This window comes from Lissotriton vulgaris, chromosome 6 (assembly GCF_964263255.1).
Source record: "Lissotriton vulgaris chromosome 6, aLisVul1.2, whole genome shotgun sequence".
NCBI lineage: Eukaryota > Metazoa > Chordata > Amphibia > Caudata > Salamandridae > Lissotriton > Lissotriton vulgaris.
The window spans coordinates 1,307,378,595-1,307,393,838 of NC_141694.1; the positions used below are offsets into that span (position 1 = coordinate 1,307,378,595).

Below are 15,244 nucleotides of genomic sequence, written 5' to 3' on the forward strand. Positions count from 1 at the left end.
AGAAAGGAAAATGACCCCCAACAGCAAGTTGAGTAGTAAAGCACAACAATAATGAGTGCAGTCACCCCGTCTTCCTCTGGAAGTAAAATAACTTTTCTTTACCTTTGTATATGGTAAAGTGAAAACAGTAAGAGGTAACCAGCATCAAAAAAATAATACTGAGGGCATTAGTAGAACATGCACATAGGGACTTCAAAGTAGTGTGCGGTAAACAAACTTTCCTCCATCACAGGTCCTCTTGGAAAGAATTTTAGAAGGATCCCACTGTAGAGAAGGTCTGAGGCGTACGTGGGCAATTCTTAACAGTTTTCAAACTTTGGAGATTTTGATGGAGTGGAATATTTTAGAGGTGTATGCCACATTTTGAACATGAAAATGTAGCGTTTTGCTTAAAAGGAGCAACAATTGTAGAGAAAAAACTGTTGTCTGTGTCCTGTCCTGCACTTCTAGTAATAATGATCACTAACAATAGGCATTTGTGAACCTTCTTTTGTTGGAGGATGTCTGCTTTGGTTTTTAGACCTCTTGTGACGTAATTTCACGGATAGACTCTTTAAGAACATACTTAAAAGTAGTCTGGAGGGATAGATGGAAATGATCACACCTGATGAGGTAGAATATACTAGAGTTTGGATTTTAGGCGTTGTAATAAATTACACCTATTCCATCTTGGTGGCGAATAGCATTTGGATTTGGTGCTTAGTGCACTAAATCTGCAAGTTCTTGAAAAAAATGTGCCTTTCCCCCCCATTGAATTCCGAGGTTTAACCTGTCGAAATGTATCGAGAAAGCGGGCTTATCACACCCCGCAATTATCTAAAGAACTAAACTACGCGCAATTCGGATTAAATACTCTTGTGTAAAGATTGTTTACTTAGGGGTGGAATTATTCAACACGTGCTATTAGACCCTAGAGAAGGGGACTTCAAACTGGGGAGCGAGCCCCACTAGGTGGGGGCTAAAGTGATCATGGGGGGACGGTTGTATGACTTTACCCCGCATACATTTACCCTGCATGCTTTTACCCCGCAGTTTTTACTCCTTTACTCAGTTTTTGCGTTGTAACAGTTTGCGGTGTAAAGCCCTGCGTTGGTAACGTTTTTGCGGAGTAAAAAATGTGGGGTAAAGACATGCAGAGTAAAAAATACGGGGTAAAGAATGTTTCCCTGTCCAAAAGAAACATGCCGATAACAGTGCTTTGTTTTAAGCAGAAAAAATGAGCAGCAGTAAGCTGCTCTGGAATGGGCCACCACAAACATATTTTCACGTTTATATTCTAGCTGGGAGTGTGTCAACAGGAAATGGACTCCAAATGTTCTTCAAAACCCCCAGCCCTTTTGCTAATGATCACAACGTTGATACTTTCACACTTTAGTCATGCCTGCCCGCAGGGGCGGCTCTCAGCTCATGGCGGCCTTGGGCAGGGAGCGTAGGTAGGGGCCTACCGGAAATAAGGGGTCCGGGTGGGGGGGGGGGGGGGGGGGGGGGGGGCAGGGGAAGGGGGAGGTAAGGGTGTTTGGAAGTGGAACAGAGCCGGAGGCCGCCAAATCCCTGCCAGGGGCCGCCACGCAAATATGTATCCATCTTCAGAGGATTATTATATTAAGAATATATACTGGCGTGGCGGGCCTTGGGGTTTGGCGGCCCTGTGCAGGTGCACAGCTTGCACATGCCGAAGGCCGCCCCTGCTGCCCGGCAAGAATAGCATGTTGGTAATATGTATTTTAATCCACTTTTAAAACAGTAGCAGAACTTAACTGTAATGTTTAAATAAGTTTAGACATATTTAAACGTTACTAATTTTATAGAGTGATTGTGAAAAATTCTGAAGGGGACCCAATGATGATTTTTTTGTGTTTCACAGGGAGGTGGTGAGGGGGCGGCATTAAAACATTCGAAGACTACCGCCCTAGAGTCTTCGGTTGCGCACATCACCTCAGGTCTTCAAACGTCATGACGTTCGAAGGAGGCTGTGATTGGCCAGTTCATGTGGACAACCCCGCCTGAATCTCAATGCCTACCTGCAGAGGGCTTGCCAAAGGCCTGTTCCTCGGCGCTGCGAACGCTCGACGGATGTGTTCCTCTTTCTCAGACATCATGAGAACGGAGCTGGTGAGAAGATTCTGTAAAAAAAAGAAAGGGTCATGAAACGTGAGCTCAAGCCTTCTTTGCCAGGCTGTCTGCGAGGACACGGTCTGCTGGGGGGTGATTAGTACGCGACTGACCACAAGCTGCGCCAACCCCACCCTTATCAGCACATGTGTGCGAGACACGCGGCGCTGTTTTCAAACACACCTAGAGAATTGTAATTTATGTCTTCAAAGAGTGTTATCACAGTAGTCTAGAGGCCCTCGTTTTAGAAAAGCTAGCTGTGTGTGGAAATGGAGGCAAACTTCCTAAAGTAAAGTTTAAAAGGCATAAAATCATGATCATGTTAATATCCTGAATATACTGTGAACAATGGAATGCAAGTGGATTTTAAATGACTCCACGTTTGTGCATTCTACATAACTCTACATGAGGATGCTGTTTTCTCCAAACATCTGACGTCACTGATAGACAACGTACAGTTTTCACTGAATTACCCCAAAAGTGAACATGCATTGGCAAAATCAATTGGTTTGGCCTTGAGGAACAATGTGTAAATCACAGTCTACGACAGCCAATGGATGAAGTGGGCTGAACCATTTCCCCATGTTGCATGCTGCCGAGGGTGGGGGCAAAACGTAAATTACACTAACAGACCAATGCATGAACTTATGAATCTATTTTAACATATGTACATATTTTTATTATGGATTTTTGGGGAAATAGGCTGGAGAGACAGCTAAGGCCATCTTTAGGCCAGACCGAAAATGTAGCCAAACTAAAATGCTTAACCTGTGCACGAAGTCATAAATTACTGGACAGGGTTGAATGAGGCTTTTTGAGAAGTATTGTCAGCCCTCAGATGAGCTGCAGCAACAGTCTCTATATTAAACCGATGGCAGCTTTATCCGGATTGTCTCTACACAAACAATGCCGTAACTGTCACAACCTCCTGTGGCTGATGAACCACAGAATATGGTCCATTGTCACTGTTTACTTATTATGCGACTTAACCTCTACAATCAGAAACACAACATTCAAATGTCATATAAGACTTCAAAAATACACAAAATGTGGATATCACTGCTTTATCAAATGTAGTACTTCTTCTCTATACTGATGCCTTCTGAAAGCCTCTCTTACAACAGCTGCTGCCCTTGTAGTGATTCAGCTAAATGTTAGCTAGAACTGCGCCCTTCACTGCATGGTTCACTAATCGCAGACAGCGGTGTATCTCAGAGTGAAAAGAGGAGATCACTAAATGTGGTGGTGGAAAGTAACAGCACATACCGGCACGTCATCCATGGCACACGACTGTGTGAAAAGCTGCGTGTTCAGATTTTCTCCCTGCCATTGACTAGAACAGAAGAAACTTCTTGATTTCTCAGTTGGCGACTCCACCTATAAAAAGAGCCACCATGTTAAAATCCATCATTATGCTGGAGGCAAATGTACACCAACCATCTCTTTGAAGACATTATCTGAATCTCACGTCCTGTGCTAAAGACAAACATGGAGAATTTTGAGTCCTGGCATCGGAGGCCACCAGCCTTGTTGGGCACAGGTTTGCATTATAAATGTTAAATGGCAGATATTCAAGGTAAATGGTTCTGTGTTATGCCTACACGACAGGCCACGTCTGAAAGCCCTTGAAAATAGTTGTGATCTAACACATTAACTGGCTTACATTTCAGTAGTGTTCCAAGTTTTTGTTTTGGTTGGAGAGTCAGGTGGAGAATAGGCCTATTTCATGTTACTTTTTATGTAAGTATCCTCTGAGAGTAAAAAATATGAAACTAGCCAAATGCCAGCCACTCAAGCTAAGCGCTTCTGCGGCACCCTACTTTTAGCTGCCAGTTCAGCAAATTTAAAGGTCACAGTTCAGCAAAAGTGATTTCACTTCCGCCTCAATCATCACCTCAAAGATTCATCAGCTCTAGTTTTTGCAAGAAACTGTCCCATTTTAACACCAAACTGAAATGTATTCATAAAAAATATAAAAACATTTAACTCTTTCAAATTTCTAATTTCCCAAAGGTGTTAAACGTGGGTCAAACACACTGGATCTGCGGTAAACCTGTGGATTTTGTAAAGAGGATGAAGCAGGTAACTCCTACTACCAGCCCCATCGGATTGGGCATGGAGCCAGCTATTTTGCCAGCTCACCTCTTGTTTGATTTTCTTCAGCAGGGGCAGGTCGTGTGCATGGATGTCGGCCACGATGCCGGATTCATCGGACTCCTGTTTGATGACTTCCTGCAGGTCCTCTGCCAGGTGGGTCGGGGTCTGAGGCTGTAGAAGAGCAAAAGGTGTGTTGTTAGAGGCAGTGTGCATCCTCCTAAACCTTGCGATGCCAGCCTCGGCCGCTTCTGTGCCCCAGCACCCGAGCGCCCACTCACTCACCAGCATCTTTAAGGGGCCGTATTTGAGTTCCTGTGCTGCTAGTGCATTTTTGAATGGAGTCGGCGTTCTCGGAGAGCTTTCCAACAGTGATCGCTTCATAGCTGGAGTCCTGAATCTGTGACCGGAAGTAAAAAACAAATAAAAATTGAAGCTTTATGGTGCATACTTTAGAGTACGAAAGCATGCTTTTACTTTAATGCAACCCCTACTACACTGGCCTAGCAGGAAGATCTATCACGTGAGCAATGGTGGAAGGGAATATTGGCTTCAACCAGTCCATTACACTGGCAGAGTCTTGGAGTGCAAGCAGCACCCTTCTCACTCAGCTGATATTGTAGCTTGTAAACACTGCATTCAAACAGACCAGCGTGGAGGGCCCAACACTCAACCACCAGCATGAGCTATGAAAAATACCAATAGAATACAGTGAAACAACAGCTTCTGCACACAGCCGCAGCTTGGGGGAGACAAATCACAAGTAAGGTACTGTAAGAAAAGGCCAATGTGGTCCCTGGTTCTGTTCTCTAGTACACACTCACTGTCAAGGCAAAATTACACACTTCACAGCTTTCCCCTTCTACTGTCATGTGTCTGCCACGGTTTGTACAACATCCCCTCCCTCTGTGTGGATCCATTCTGGGGGGTGGTATAACAGAAAGTACTGCCGTAAAGGACCTACATGTTATTTTCCTTCTGTAGCCTGGAAAGATGGTGCAGCGTGGATGCCCCAGCAGCCTTGTGCGCACACAGCGGCGTGGACGTTAGTGTAGGTTGGTCCATGTCCAGGCTGTCGTGCGGCGTTGAGGTGTTCAGGAACTGCAATCATAGCAAGAGCAAAGAATTTACATATGTCTGTGTGGACCTATCATGATAAATGTGATAGAAACCGAACAGATTGCAATGTTTAGAATAATCATCTTTCAAGCCAACCAAACAGCTCATTTTTCCATCAGTGAAAGGGCAAACTAGAAAGTGTTAGATGGCAAGCATGTTAAAAAGTCTGAGTGAATGACAGGATGGAAGCAAAGCACAATCACCATCACCCGAAAACCACAAGTGATTAAATGCAGAGACCAAGATGGTTAGAACATTGATTTTCTAAACTCAACTGCCAGGTCCCACAGCAGACGCAAGCTCTTAATGAAATCAACTTGTGCATCAAAAATTAGTAATTTCTCATGAAGCATTAGTTTCTAGACTGTTAGCACTGGAGTGGCTGCAGAGCGTTAGTATCAACTGTGCAAAAGTCTTGAATCTACCTGAGAGGGAGAGAAGAGTAGGCTTTTGATAGGGGAACGCTTGGGAGTTGAACGGCTGATGTCTGCCTGAGCCCAGAAGTTGCCCTCGCTGGTGGCCAGCTGGCCGGCTGGCTCGCTCTTTTTGTGTACGGAGGCCGCGCGGGGTGAGCCAGGTGGAGAGGCAGAGAGGGAGCCGGCAGGTGAAGCGGGAGGGCCCTGGCACAGTACACTCTGACTCAAGCTGGTGCCAGCAGGTCCATCCGGGCTGCACGCACTGCCCTCCAGCTGTAGAGGCTCCGTAGCTTTGCCCAGCAGACTTGTGCTGGGCGAAGCTTCTGCTTCTTCCACGAGGTCAACACTGCTGACTTCACCCCATGTTGAAGGATCCTGAAACAACCGGGGAGGTACGCAACTATCAGACACTGCGATGGAGCCACCTCAAAAAACAGTCCTGGCAACATGTTGAAAGACGAAAATAAGCTACATGTGTGCAATGATAAGCCTCAATCTACCCTAACTTCCTCTCTTAATACTGTTTCAATGATTTAGGGTAACATCTAACGTTTCTATTGGGCAAATGAGGAACAAAACTATCCATCTCTTGGAATGGACAATCAGTACAGTCAGCACTGATCCTGGGCAACCGATTGACATGCTTAGTATGTGCAGAACTACAATGCTATGCATGCAAAAGCAAGCAGGCATGATGAGCACGCTTGAAGAACCTGGTGGGTGTTGCATGGAAGAAAGACTTACTTCCAACAATGACCATAATGTTAATCCATTAAAATGTTCTAATTCATTTGCTTTGGTCTAAAACAGGTTTTACTCCCCTTTAACCAGAAGCCCCATCGCTCACAACCCAAGTAAAACACACATTAATCAAAAGTGGACTACTGAGAAACCAGAAGTAACCAGGATGTGTTCATGAACATTAAAAAAATGGGGTAATGACCTCTGGCAAGATATTTCCCCATCCAAGTTAGCTGGCAAGCACAAGCAAAGTCTGGTATGTGAGATATATAAGCTCTGTTAAGTTGAGAAAAGAGCCATTTTTGCCACAACAAGTCCCCAGCGCAAGACAGAAGGAGACAAGCCCAAACAATAGTGCAAAGGTAAACAGGTGCACGAAAACACAGGCATACACACATGCATGTGTGAGCTAACACACATACACACACGAAACTATTGTGTTTCATACATGCTAAATATTTTGTTTTTACCCTGGACTAGAGTATTTTAGTTCCCCAACTGAGTTCCCTCACAGTTGAAACCTGACTACCGTGACATCATCGAAATGCTCATGTACAACCACACAGTGCAATGCATGGGTACCTCCTCACTGGCGCAGTGCTATCTTCATGGCTCGCGGCCTGCTGGCTATCAAAAAAGAGCTTGGTTTTGTAACCTCGGGCAAGATAATGGGGCCTTTCTAGGATTCATATTTTTATATTCATATGACGGTTCATGGCTCTCAATGCGTTTTGTGGGTACCCTGTCTCCCCTACAACCACATCCCAAACAGACATGGGACGGTATGGGCCACAAATAGGTCTGCCTTCTGCTAGAATCCCCCATTCACGCCGCAGTTAGTATGTTCCAGTCACCGGCCTAAGAGAGCGCCTCTGCTCCTGCCGTCACCTGAGAAAGCCCGACAGTCCCTCGTTGCCCACAGGTGAGGCAGCCCCGGGCACTACTTACTGAGTCAATCAGCTGCAGTGTTTCGGCAAACTCTGCCAGGCTCTTCACGTGCGACAGGAGGTGGCTTTGGTTCAGTACCATGCATCTGGCCGGGGAGGCGCTCTCCTCAGGTAAGGCGCTGTGGTCCATCGGCGGGGAGGGCATGGGCTGGAGGTGCTCCCCCCGACAGGAAGTGGGCGCGCTGTCGCCACGAGGTCTGGAGCTGTCAGCAATCGCCGTGCTCTGCCAGCCAGAGAAACCTGAAGCATGAGTCTGCGTTTAAGGAAGAGGAAAAGAGAAAGGGAGAAGGAACTTAGCAATGCAATTGCACAAGGTGGTATATACTGATGGAGGAAAGATAAAAAGCCGTTGCATCACGCCAGCACATACTCGACTGAAACAGTTGTCAAGATGTTTCCTCTCTGCGATACTTTACTATGTCCTAAGAGGTGATATGTTGTCATCCTACGAATAACTTTTTAACAGAGTGTGAAATAGAAATATGCACAAGTGTGTGGTGGATTACGACATTGAGTCACACCAACATGTGAGGGTAAGGCCACGTTACTCTCCCCCTCCCCCTTAACCTTCCCCCAAGCAAATGTCCAGACTTTTTGCACAGTGCTGAAGGTCGAGTTCTCTTTGCACAAGGGAGATGATGATAGGCATTTCGAGGCAGGGGCTTTCTTTTGTTATTTCTGTGTCCCGCAAAAGAAGGGTCACAAGAGAAAAGGTCAAAGAGTGTTGAATTAGTGCTGGTGGCTGTGGGTGGTGGGTACTCGCCAATTCATTTTCAGATTATGTCCCAAAGCACGACCGAGAAAGGCAGAAAAGGGAGGAAGAAAAAGATAAGAGAAGGTGACAACAGTGTAAACAATGGACGACCACGAACCTTCAAGGCTGAGATAAAGAGGAATAAGTCTAGGGTGTGGAATAAAGAGGCATTAGGTGAAATCCATACTATGGAGCCCTTCCTTGTATTCCTCACCCTGGCATTTGACGGCATCTTTGCAGGCTCCTGACAAAACTTTCAAGACCCTTCGTGTATTTATTTATTTTACAAATTAAGCAGTGTACTCAGCTTCTTGTAAAATACATATTTTTAAATAATCTGTGCGAGGTGCAGGGATGAAGTGAAACGAATAAAAGGTCTATTAGAATAATTCACTGAAACATTCCTTTTGCAAGTGGTCCTCATTCATGTTTTGTACATTTTTGCTGCTTGGTTTCTCCCCATTTCATTTAAAACGTTTACATCTAAAATAATGCAGATCTGGCACTGACTCCCAGGGGCAGAGGCTCAGGATCTCTGGAAAGTTTGCCTTCTCTTGCAACAATTAAGAGCATATTGATCGCGAGGGGGGAAGTGTCTCTCAGTATTTATAATTTGTCCACTAAACTCCGTGCTTTAAATGGGCCGGTATTCACCGGTACTGAGTACCAGCACTTCTCGGATGTATCACTCTGAGTACCGGCACTTCTCTACTGCCGTGGAGAGTACCGGTACTCACGAAAAGTAAGGCTCATTGGCTGTGCTGGTGAGCCGGAGTGGAAGTGAGTGGAAGTGTGTCTGGCAACCAAGGCGCCGCTTCTGCAGCCCCGATCTGAGCCCCTGCTGAGCTATTCAGCAGGGGCTCATTTGAATAATGTCCAGGTGCTCACAATCACGCTGTGCTTGACAGAGCAGGTTCCGTTCAGGCCCTGTGCTGTCAATCACAGCCACACTATCCTGCGCATTCGTGCAAACAAGTGTCAGATGACAGAGGTTTCTGAGGGAGTAGTCAAAAAGAGCATGATACAACGAGTCACAACTTTCATGGAGAACCTGATGAGGCAATGAACGTTGTATTGATAGTGTGAATGTTATGGATGGATGAGTGAACAAGGGTGGATGGATGAATGAATAGATTGAGGAGTGAAAGGGGGTGGATGGTTGGATAAAAGGGCAGATGGATGAGTGAACAAGGGTGGATGGATGAATGAATAGATGGAGGAGTGAAAGGGGGTGGATGATTGGATAAAAGGGCGGATGATGGGTGGATATGTGAAAGATTGGATGGATGAATGAATGAAATGGAGGGAGGATGGATGAAAGGGTGGATGATGCATGAGTGAAAAGAGGGATTGAGTGAAAGGGTGGATGGAATGAAAGGGTTGAGGATAGATGAGCGAAAGGATTAATAAATGAGCGAAAGGGTGGATAAAGAGATGGATGAGTGAAAAGATGAATGGATAAGTTTAGAGATAGATGGATGGATAGATAGGTTTGGATATGAAGGGTGGACAGAACGAATGGTGAAAAAAGAATGATGGATGAAAGACTGAGCAGACGACACAATGTAAAGGTTAAATGGCGGACATCAGCAGGTAAATGGTAGGATGAAAGAACGAATGGATAGATCTATGGAAGAGACAAGAGCTATCTTCTGGGGAGGGTTTCTGGGGAGGGTCATGATGATTTGCTTCATTTATATTGTGCCATATGAGTTTTGGGTCGAAGTGGGGGTATTTTCAGTGGGTGAGTGTGTGGATGGATGAGTGAGTGAGTGAGCAAGGGCGGATGTATAGATGGATAGATGAGTGAAAGCATGGATTGCTGGGTGAAAGAGGGTGGTTCATTGGATAAAAGGGCGGATGATGAGTGGATAAGTGAAAGATTGGATGGATGAATGAAAGGGAGGGAAGATGAAAGTGGTGGAGGATGGATGAGTGAAAGGAGGGATTGAGGAAAGGGCGGAGGGCATAAAGGAGTGAAAGGGTTGATGAACATATGAGCGAATGGATTGATGAATGAGCGAAAGGGTGGATAAAGAGATGGATGAGTGAAAGGATGAATGGCTAGGTTTTGAGTTGGATGGATAGATAGGTTTGGATATGATGGGAGGACAGACGGAATGGTGAAAAACTGAATGATGGATGAAAGAAAGAATAGACGACAGAATGTAAAGGTTAAATGGCGGACATCAGCAGGTAAATGGTAGGATGAAAGGATAGATCTATGGAAGAGACAAGAGTTATCTTCTGAGGAGGGTCATGATGATTTGCTTCATTTGCTTGGTGCCAAAAGAGCTTTGGTGCGACGTGGGGGTATTTTCAGTTTCTTCCTACTCATGTGCTGAAAAATCTATGGTTTTGTGCCAAACAGCTAATAACAGTATGGCATTAAGAAGGTGCATCTATTGCAAAAAAGGAAATGTTAACATATTATAGCATTTCTCTTTCATTTTGTGTAATGAGTTAACTTGCTTAGTTTATTTAAACACATTTCTCATGTGTTTTGGTCTGTGCTGCAACTAATATAGAAGTCATGAAGTATCATCATGTCTTGCCTTTAGCCCCGCCCCCCACTACACCTCTAGCTCATTTTAAGGAGTACCTGCACTTTTTCCCATTTAAAGCACTGACTAAACTGATCAATTCATTCGGACATTTTGATGCAATAATGCTAACACTGCTTTGCTATTTGAGCATTTACGCTAACTGCTTTAAAGAAGAGATTTTACAACCCCCGCCATGATAAAAAGGTACAACATTAAAGCCATGCACATACACCCAGAGGGTAAAAGGGTGCGTCTACATATACGTAAGAGATGAGGTGCTGCAACGCTCACATTAAAGCATCAATCCCTTTTCTATTAGACTACCTGGGACATCACATTTATTCTAACACAGGAAAACCTATATTTTAAAATGCTTCAAAAAAATGTTAACTGCAATTTAAAGGTCACCCTATTTGTACTAGTGCCAATACACTGATTCATCTACACAGAAATCAGAACCCACCATTAGAACAGTTTACACGAGTGTTAATGTGAGATGTAATGAAACAGAAAATCACCAGCAACTTTTATTAAAAATAAAATATCCCCAGTCCTATAAATCAAAAGGTGGGAAATCAACTAAGATCTTGAGGTCATTACATAAGGCACTCAGTGGGGCTTCACATCTCCACATCACAATTCACAGTCAGGCTCTTCTTTGTAAGGTCAGGGGTATTTATAAAACACGGTGTCAGCCACCAATGTCTAGTTTTATAGCTAGATCAGCTTCCAGTAGAAAGAAGTTTTATGTTTCTTTAGTAACTATTATCATTTAACGAATCTGCACAAAGATTTACAAAAACAAAGTTCATCCATTTTCACTCCTTCATGGCAAACTTTGTACCAAGCCGTGAAGTGGGGCCAAGAAAAAGAGGGGCAGGGATCCCAAAAGTGCAATTTTACATCTTAATGTCCATAGAAAAATTGGCTCTCTGATGCAAAAAAAATGGCTGAACGAATTACACAAAATTTGGCAAAAAGTAAGAACTTTACTAAGAAATCATGCTTTTTGTTATTTGGTGTATTTGCAATTGTGCAGTTGTCTTTGAAAATATAGCATAGCAAAAGGTGCTTGTGGTTCGTATGACAGGGTTAACGCTGTGAAAAAGTTATAAATATGTGGAACGCCGGTGTCCAGATCTGCCCTGAGACAACCTGGAGAATATGTTGTGTACGCCATTAGAGGACTCTGGTACAATGTTCCTAAGAACTGAAAAAAATCATAGGCCCCATAAGGAGGCAGGATGTGAGAACCTGGTCCCCAATGCCATTTGGGGGCTCCTAAAAAGGAAGCCCCTGTAAAGTCAAAATTTTAAAAAAACTACAAAAATGTGGTTAGTGGGCTACCCGGTGGTACCAATTCCTAGTGCCGTGGTACTTAACGAGGTACCTCCATAGGTACTGAGATACCCATGCCGGTAACAGGGAAAACAAGCAGCGGCAAAGCCAATAGGTCTTGCCTATGGGCGATCTATTGATCCTTTCATTTTTCCAATTTGGGTAGAGGGGGAAGAAGTAGTAACATAGAAGAGGGTGAAAGAAGCCAAATGCACCAGGGGTTGGAAGGGGCAGAAGCCAAATGGACCGGTGGTCGGAGGGGAAGAAGCGGAATCGATGGGGTTGGGAGGGGCAGAAGCAGCACGAACAGAGGAGTGGGAGGGTCAAAAATATCATTCACACCAATGTACACAAATGCTATCACAAGTGCAATAAAATTGGGACTAACACACACAGACACTGAGGTGCCTGTAGAGTCTGAGAGGCAACAACGGAGGAGCAGAGCGGCCTCTAGGAACTGCAGACTACGTGCCCTAAAAACTGACCATTAAAGCTCTTCTTTCTTGTTTAGCGGTACGGTAACAGAGAAGCAGGAAACCAATAACCAGCTGGTGCAGGATCTGTTCCGTGTCTGGATGAGACCGACATAGTAGGAGTACGAACCTCTTGAGTCATTAATCACCACTTAATAATTCAGTCCTGAGTACGGATAATTGAAGCGCTGAGCACTGTGAGCTGTTGCGTGCTCAAACAGAAATTAAGGGAGTGAAAAAAAAGTGCAGTTAAAGAAAACATATGGTCCATACTAAAAGGATCCGTGTAGCAGCAGCAGTCACCAGGGCGGGAACAAAACACCCACAAGGCGGGCCAAAGGCACACTTTTCACCAACGAAAACTATAGAATCAGTAAAGGCACAGCAAGCAACCAATGAAAAGTGGTGGGCGTGTGGCGGGTGTGTTCAAAGGCCACAGGCAGATTACAGCATGCCTCGCAGAGCAGAACACACGTGCTGGGTCTAGGCTAGACCTAAAAAGGGTCTGTCAGAGGCCCGATCCAGCGGCAAGTCACTCTGAGCAGGCCATAGGCCTGTGGGTTGGATGCCTGGAGTGGGCTGGGCTCAGGGTGAACCGAATGCTGCACACAGCGGAAGGCGGTTTGCAGCAGCAGGGAAGTGGGTTGGGTACAAGTTTGGCCACTGCAATTATGCAGCATGAGAGGGCCAAATCATGAGGTAAGGTTGCGTAAATTATGCAGCTAGAAAAGGTAAATTATCCAGCATATTGTGGAACATTTCGTGATAAAATTACTTCATTTGTCATTTTTACACTTATAAACACTGTCTGGACAGGCTGCACCTCGTTAGTTCAGTTTAACAACCAAATATAGCAATATGCAACAGAAAGGTCAGTCAACCTTTGCAAATGACTTTCCGCTGCACTGCAACACGTGTTACTGCGTTTTTCTAAACTTTAGAACCGTTTAAGCCAGAAACATTTTTTTTGTTAAATTGTGCTGATTATTAAACGCCTTAACTGCGGCGGTTTTCCGCCGCAATGTGGGCGTTCTATTGAGTGGGCGCGGCTCTGTCGGCCAACGAGGTAATGCTCCCGTCGGCCAACGGTTGACGGGAGCACGGAACGGGTTTAGCATATGATTGATTAATTTGACAAATCTACACTAATGGAACGAAATGCTGCAGCCACACAATTGCACTATTTCAGTGGCCCTGAGAACAAGGCCTGGACCTTTAAGAAGACAATTGTTAGTAAAAGGCTTATAGTCATACCGCATAGTTACTGTGTGCACACGTTTGTGTGCACAGAATGGAAACAGTGTAAGCCCTGAAGACAAGTATGGTTGTGCATATTGAAAGTTAATTGGTGCACTATTTACAAACCAGTAACTTTTTGGATTCAACTACTACTCCATGTTGAACAAGGTAAAGTCTGGGTGCACCTTATATGGGTTGCAATAGAAGGTTTCAAAGTGGGTTGTGGCTTAAAGCTAAAAATTGTCTCAAAAAATCTGTAAGAAATGCCAAAGCTTATGTTGTCAATAGATTATCCATCAATGGATGCCTGGGCATGTGCCCAGGTTATATAGTTGTAATACAGTGCTTTAAACACATTTTATCAAATAGGGACATTTATAAAGTGTGAATGTTTATTTCTAGATTTTCCCTCATTATTTTGAGGCATTAGACATCGTTGAATAATGTAGAATATAGGGATGGCCAACATAGAGGTCGCTTAAATCACACTGGGGCTGTAAGCATGGCTCTAAGGTTGTATGCCATTAGGCTCATCTTAGTAATGTATATAGTGTATTTGTCTATTGGGGCCTGGAGGATGGTGTCCTGTCAGTGGCAAAAGAAGCTGATTCAGTTAGGGTGAGAAGAATATAAACTCTTTTTTGAAGGGTGTTGAAGGTTTACGTCATTTAAGTCTATGGAGGCCTTTTGTTTGTTTGGTGGGTTAATATCAGTACAAAGAGGGTACCATCCACAAAATGTGCTTGACTTACAGATATGTTATATGTTCAGCATGTGGTCAAAGGTTATACACATTACTACTTGATTGATGAAAGAAAATTGGGCGCTGGTGTAGCTTGTTGAATTACTGCAAGTCCACAAACCTGATGGGTCGCTGTCGCAATAATTGCTTTTTTTCATCAGTGATGTCATCATTAATGTTAATTCAGATATCAGCGATGGCAGTGACATCATATAACATGTCATGAGTGTCGTAATATGTGAGGTCATAAGTAGTGTATGATGGAGGCAAAAGTTATGGTTAGTAGACTAAACTTCAGTGGGTTTACTTCAGTTTAGCTCTTATATCAGTTCAGCACCTAGCACTAACCTCCCTTTAACCCTTGTTTTTCCTGTGAAAATATAAATGCATACATACATACATTTGCAACATAATTTTCTGGGAACAAGTAATCCATCTGAAATGTACCTTAATGCAATATCAAAAAACTTTGAACTTGGATTTAGCTTTAATAATCTGTGGATCTAGAGTACTCGCTACCACTTGTATATCCTGCCTTGTTCCTCTCTGTTCCCTATCTATAAATACAGTTTGCATCAGTTCCATGAAGGGCCACATAAACAGAATCCCATCATTTCAGCCGGGTCATGCAACAGGAGACACTTCAAAATGCTAGCAGAAAATAGTAGTGGCAAGTAGTGGTTTCAAGTACACGTTAGCTTGAATGGTTGAAAAATGCTCGGG

The 15,244-nt window shown here is 44.1% G+C and overlaps 1 protein-coding gene across 7 annotated transcripts in view; it reads right to left on the reverse strand.

Annotated features, from left to right (window-relative positions):
* MYB (MYB proto-oncogene, transcription factor) overlaps positions 1 to 15,244 on the reverse strand; it is a 39,939-nt gene that overhangs the window by 8,438 nt on the left and 16,257 nt on the right. For 4 of the 7 annotated variants that reach the window (XM_086927447.1, XM_086927446.1, XM_086927449.1 and 1 more), the window contains 6 exons: positions 7,431 to 7,682; positions 5,171 to 5,307; positions 4,492 to 4,606; positions 4,255 to 4,380; positions 3,379 to 3,489; positions 2,022 to 2,123 (listed from right to left, as the gene is read on the reverse strand). In XM_086927447.1, coding sequence (XP_086783573.1) covers positions 2,022 to 2,123; positions 3,379 to 3,489; positions 4,255 to 4,380; positions 4,492 to 4,606; positions 5,171 to 5,307; positions 7,431 to 7,682 — 843 coding nt within the window. Of the gene's footprint in view, positions 1 to 2,021; positions 2,124 to 3,378; positions 3,490 to 4,254; positions 4,381 to 4,491; positions 4,607 to 5,170; positions 5,308 to 5,750; positions 6,117 to 7,430; positions 7,683 to 15,244 lie in introns of all 7 variants that reach the window. The other 3 variants (XM_086927443.1, XM_086927444.1, XM_086927445.1) reach the window with 1 other exon arrangement.